A 5,786-nucleotide genomic window follows, 5' to 3' on the forward strand; every position below is an offset into this window, starting at 1 on the left:
AGTGGAGGGGGAGGATAATTTTAGGAGGGACGGAAAGTGCTAGAGAGCTTTTCATCACGTCACTCCCTGGCTGAAGAATCTAAGGAGAGTTCCTACTGGCTGCAGGATAATGGCCAAACTCTTCACCATGCTTTCTGGGCTCTTCACAGATTGCCTGGCCAGGGAATCATGGTACAGGGGGTCGTGAGGTGACAGGATCAGTAGTCTAGAGCTAGAAGGACCCTTCTAGGTGGAGGAACACCATCCTGGGCTTCTCTTCCAGTTGATACAGCAGGCAGGGGAGGGGATCCCTGATCTGGTACTCTAGGCCTCCAGAATGATTTGTCATCCAGCCAGTAGTTCCTGCCCCATCTGACAGTAGCAGATACCCAGGCATGGCCGCCCAATGCCCAAACCCCAAAACGAGCCTCCCAGAGGCCTCATATCCCCCCTCCTCCCCATGTCTCTTCCTTATCCTCCACCCAGAGGGTTCTGGTGGTTTCTCTGACCTATATCAATACTTCCTGCCTTGGCATGGGCCCATTAAAATTCCCACAACCTCCAGATAGTTGGCTGCTTAGGGCAGGGACAAGAAAAGCTGAAGGAGGCCAGTGGCATGGCTCCCCAGGAGGCCACTGATCCAAGGCCCAGTTCCTTGAGTCTCAGCCTGCTTCTAGTTCTGCTGCACATGAGCTCTGAGGTCACCAGGGAGCACTTAGCCTCTCTGCCACCTGGCTGCCTGAAGGTAAGGCAGTGTCTTCCATACCTGAATGGAAAACCTGGAGGGAGGGGGTCGGGGTCCCTCAGAGCACACACAGTGCATCTTTTGGCCCTTTTCTCTGGGCTGGGAGCTGAAACTGGAGATGGGTCTTGTTTGTTCTGGGGAGTGGGGGGGGGGTCTTGCCTTAGAGAAAGAGTTACTAATCACATCGTCACATAGTACCTTCAGGTATCTAAAGAGCTTGCCCAACCATTACCTCATTTGACTCTCCCAAATACTTAGACTAGAGCAGTGTGGGGCAAACTACGGCCCGAGGGCCAGATGCGGCCCCTTGAAATGTTCTCTCCGGCCACAGGCCGTTATTCCCGATACAGTACAATGAAACTTTGAAAGAGTTGCTTTAGAAACAGACTGACAGAGGAGCATTTCCTTTCCTTTGGCCCGCTCTTGAAAAAGTTTGCCCGTCACTGATCCAGAGGGATAATTGGCCCCATTTTACAGATGAGGCAACAAGGCTCAGGGAGTATAAGTGATTCACCCAGGATCACAGTGTCAGAGGTAGAATCTGAACTTGGATCTTCCTGACTCTAGGCTCTAGGCAAAATTTCTACAAGTAGTTGAATCCGCTCTCCCCTTCCTTCTTTGATGCCTGGCCTCAGCAGAGGTTGGCATCCCAAAGCTGGCTTCCCTCCTCCATTCAGGAATTCATTCTGCAATGCCATGATCGTTAGAGAGAAGAGTTTACATTGGGAGAGAGCTTTAGGGTTGCTCAATATGGAAAGTCTATCATCCAGCCCACTGTGCCTTGAACTCTTCCTGCTCTCAGGGAGTTTGTGAGCTTGTTGGTGAGCCCAGACGTGCACACAGAAGACAATCGGATGAAAACAGAGTGCCGTATAGTCAGTGTCGAATGGCTTGGAACTGGACTGAGTAGATCAATGCAGCCAAGAAAGTTAAGGGGCTCTGAGCTAGGCTTTGAAGGACGCAAGGAAAGATGGCTAACGTTGGGCATTCGAGGTGGGGAGATAGTTGGGGAAGAGCTTGGGATATTCAAGGAGACCACCTTGGTGAGAGTAGAGTCACCCTCTGGAGAGCCTTGAATGTCAGGCTAAGGATTTGGCCTGTGAGGCTTTCCGTATATCCTGGAGTAGATTCAAAAGAAAAAGCTGTGCTAACAAAACTCAAGTTTGGGCAGCTCCCCATGATTGCTGATGTATTTCAGTCAAGGGCGAGAGTCACTTTCCCACTAGCTGAGTTAGGAGCATGATTGCAGTTGGCATCGGGGAGTGGTGGTGGGGGGGCACTACAACTTACATCACTGAAGGTGTAGATCCTTAGAGGATTGAGCAAACCAGAGGCCAGTGCCCTTCTCCCTCTGGCCATCTGTGGCAGCTGCCTACTTCCCCCTTTGCCCATGCAAATCCATGTGTAGTCCCCAACCCCAGGGAGTCAGCGTGATTAGCATAGCAAAAAAAACAGGGCTCAGCAGCTCACCTCAAGCTTCTGAAGGACCATCCATCCTAGAGAGGGAGGTTTGGGGGCAGTAAGGCCTATACAGAAAATGACTTGAGCACTTGTTCTTATCACTCAACTGGAATTCCCAGCCCCCTTGATAAGGTGCCAAGAGAAACTATAGCCCCTTTCCCTCTGAATCCCCAGGCCCTCTCCAGGTGGCCCTCCTTGACCTTCAGGATGGCCTTGCCGGGCCTGAACAGCAGCAGTCGCAATAGCAGCAACAACAAACAATAGTAGTAATCATAATGACAGCTCATGTTTGGGAGCACTGGTGAGGTAGAGAGTCTAAGTATCATTTTACAGGTGAAGAAACTGAGGCTCACTGTCTTGCCTAGGGTGACACCTCAGGTTGGGGGATGGCTAAGCCTCTGCCAGGGAGCAGGGTCAGCACTGAAGCAGTTTCTAGTCATTGGCTCTCCCCATTGCCCCCAGCCCAATCCCTGTCTCTCAGCTCCTTGAAACTCCTTCTCTTTCAGGGCATGCCGAGGGCATCCTGCCAAGGCTTGGGCCTTCACACATTCCCCAAAATGTTGCCTTTGACCATAGAACAGCTAGACCTCTCTCATAACCGTTTGCGAGTCCTGCAGGACAACACTACGGAAGAGCGGCCAAGTCTTCGGTACCTGGATCTTGGGGGGAACCGGCTAGAGGGACTCTCCCCAGGGGCCCTGCTGCCCCTGCGCTGGCTCCGGGCTCTCATTCTGGCAGGCAACACCCTGAACCAGGATTATGTGTCCAACAGCCAGGCACTGAGGCCTTTAGGCCACCTACACTTTTTGGATCTCTCAGCCAACAGCCTGGATGGTGACATGGCTGCTGTCTATGTGGCCAATCTCAGCTCCTTGTGGAGCCTGGATCTCTCCAACAACCACATCAGACTCCTGGCACGTGGCACCTTCACGGGCAACCCCAACCTGATGGACATTAACCTCAGCGGCAACTATATCCTGCAGATAGAAGCAGGGGCTTTCCAGGGCTTGTTACAGCTGCGGGAGCTCTCCCTGGCTAGAAACTCCTTGCATTGCATCTCTGATTTCAGCCTCAGGCCTCTGTGGAGACTCAACTTAAGCTTTAATGCCCTGCAGTTCTTTGCCACTGAGGAAGGAAACCGGGGGTACCAGCTGCAGGTGCTGGACCTGAGCCATAATCAGCTGAGGGCCATGCCCATGCTTTCAGCTCTGCACCATCTCCGCCATCTCAACCTCTCGGACAACCGTCTGGCTTTCCTGGAGTCCCATCCTCCACCCTCACCGCAGGACCCTGCCCTTTGGTACCAGGAAGTGATAAGGCCAAATCTGACCCAGGGTGGCCAGAATCCAGCAGCCAACTTACCCGGGCTCACTGACCTTGACCTCAGTAGGAACCAACTGGGCGTGTTTCCAGTGGACTTCCTTAGCCACCTCCCTGCCCTCCAGAGACTCAGCATGGCCTGGAACTGTCTCCAGAATATGTCGGCTCTGCAGCCCATGTCTGTGCTGCCTCATCTGACCCTGAGGGCTCTGGATCTCCAAGGGAATCACATTCAGACTTTTCCAAGCTGGGTCTTTGAAATCCTGCCCAGTCTGAAAGTCTTGAACTTGGGTGACAACGAGCTACAGTTATGTCGGAGGACAGAGGCTGGGCAAGATGAGCCCTTCCAAGGGGCCCTTCGGCCATTCAGCTCTGCCTTCCAGCTGAAGCACCTGAGCCTAAGCAGAAACAGGCTGAGGGAGCTGTGCCCCACTGGTTTTCCTCCTTCAACCTTGTTCTCTCTAGATCTCTCTGGTAACACAGGGCTGGCCCTGGTCCCCAGTGACCTCCAGGGCCTGCAGCATTCTTTGCATGAGCTCTCCCTCCGAGGGAATGGCATGGAAAGCACCAGCCTGGGGCTTCCCTGCCTTCAGGAACTGCGAGTCTTGGACCTATCAGGCAATACCCTAGATAACCTGCCCCCGACCCTCAAGTGCTCCCCATTTCTGCAGAGCTTAGACCTGCGCAAAAACCATCTCCAGGCCCTGGACACGGAGGTACTGGGTGGCTTGAGAGGCCACCTCACATCCATGTTCATCGCAGGTAACCCCTTTCACTGCTGTACCCTGGGCTGGCTGGCTGCTTTGGCCAGTGCCAACGTTAGCATACCAGACTTGGGAGAAGCCCAGTGTGTATATCCAGGCAGTGATGGGAGCTCCTGGGCCCCCCTAGCCAGGGACCACCGTCAGTTCTGTACATGGTGGCAAGGAACTCGGGCTGCGTGGGTGCTGCTGGCTGTCGTTAGCCTGTTCCTCATCTGCTGTGTAGTGACCTCCCTGTTGCAAAACAGTCCAAGGCTGCCCCGGGCTCTGCAGCTTAGGAAGAGTGACCAAGGCCAGAGCTAGAGGACAGCCAGAAGACCAGGGATGGGAAGAACATGGGCTGGCCTAGTGTGGAGAGGGAGAGGCCCGCAGGAGATGGCCAAGTGAAGGACGAGCTCTAGCAGCTCTGAAAGCCTCAAAGGGCTCAAATGTCTGTCTTCTCCTGGGGCTCGTGTTTTTCCAGTGGTCTTCTGATATTGTACGTATGCTTCTGGGAGCGATCAGAGATCCCCTGGAGGACAGCATGAGTTCAAATGAAATCTGCCTGATCAGAAAGCCCTTTGGCCTCTAGACCAATTCAGAAACTCAGTTCGGTCATTTCCTTTGGTAGTGTTATTTAGTTTTGGGGAGCCTGAACCCAGAAACCCCGCTCTGGGCTTACGTACACAAATATCAATTTTAGTCCAAGAGGGAAGCAGAGTTCTCTCTGGCTCGTTCCTCCATCCTGGGAGCATCAAAATAGAGCAGAAAAACAACAAAGCATAAATGACGGGTCCTCAGTTCCCATGCAAACGATAGCCGACTAGCAATACACTGAACACAAGACAGCCACCCGAAACATAAAGGACTCCCAATTGAACCCATAAAACAGGACAACTCCTTCCTCCCTCCTCCTCTCCGTCTCTGATGAGTCTCCCCTTCACTAGAGACCCATCGAGTCTCACATAATATAGAGCCACTCTCTAAGGTTGAAACTTCCTGAGAAGGGGAAAGTAGATTCCCCCGCCCCTTCCCTACCTCTCCCCATTTCGGAAAGCAGAAGACAATGGGGCTTGCTAGAGAATTGATCCTGCGTCCTCCAGTGAACCCAACAACAACCTTGAACCTTAAGGGGATTTTTTGCCTTGGCGTTGATAGTAGATTCTCTCCCCAAAGGACCTGCACAGTCTGCATAGCTCACAGTAAGAGGGGATGTGGGCAAGGTGGAAGTTTGTTTCTTTTTCCACCTCGAGCCTCTGTCCCTCGCTAGCTACTCTTTCAGCTTCAGGCCTCCATGGTCCAGTCGGTCAGTTAGTCAATATGCATTTATTTATTAAGTGCCTACCATGTGCCAGGTACAAAGGTAAGCAGCGGGAATACAAGGAAAGGCATAAGCCAGTCCTTGCCCTCAAGGAGCTCCCAGTCTAATGGGGAAGATGACACATAAACAACCAGGTACAAACAAGCTAGAGAAAAGCTAAATTAGAAGGAGTCACCAGAGGGAAGGCAGGCACTAACATTAAGGGGCCTTCATAGAAGAC

General features: G+C 52.7%; 1 protein-coding gene across 1 annotated transcript; it reads left to right on the forward strand.

Annotated features, from left to right (window-relative positions):
* The first annotated feature begins 2,694 nt into the window (after nt 1–2,694).
* LOC123253712 (transforming growth factor beta activator LRRC32-like) lies at nt 2,695–4,569 on the forward strand. Its single transcript, XM_044682863.1, has one exon. The coding sequence runs from the start codon at nt 2,695–2,697 to the stop codon at nt 4,567–4,569; it is 1,875 nt and encodes a 624-aa protein (XP_044538798.1).
* The last annotated feature ends 1,217 nt before the right edge of the window (nt 4,570–5,786 follow it).

This window comes from Gracilinanus agilis, chromosome X (genome assembly GCF_016433145.1).
Source record: "Gracilinanus agilis isolate LMUSP501 chromosome X, AgileGrace, whole genome shotgun sequence".
In the NCBI taxonomy this organism is placed as follows: Eukaryota; Metazoa; Chordata; class Mammalia; order Didelphimorphia; family Didelphidae; genus Gracilinanus; species Gracilinanus agilis.

Bases quoted from the DNA above. Each gene is read 5' to 3' on its own strand.
- LOC123253712 (XM_044682863.1), top strand. From the start codon at position 2,695: ATGCCGAGGGCATCCTGCCAAGGCTTGGGCCTTCACACATTCCCCAAA.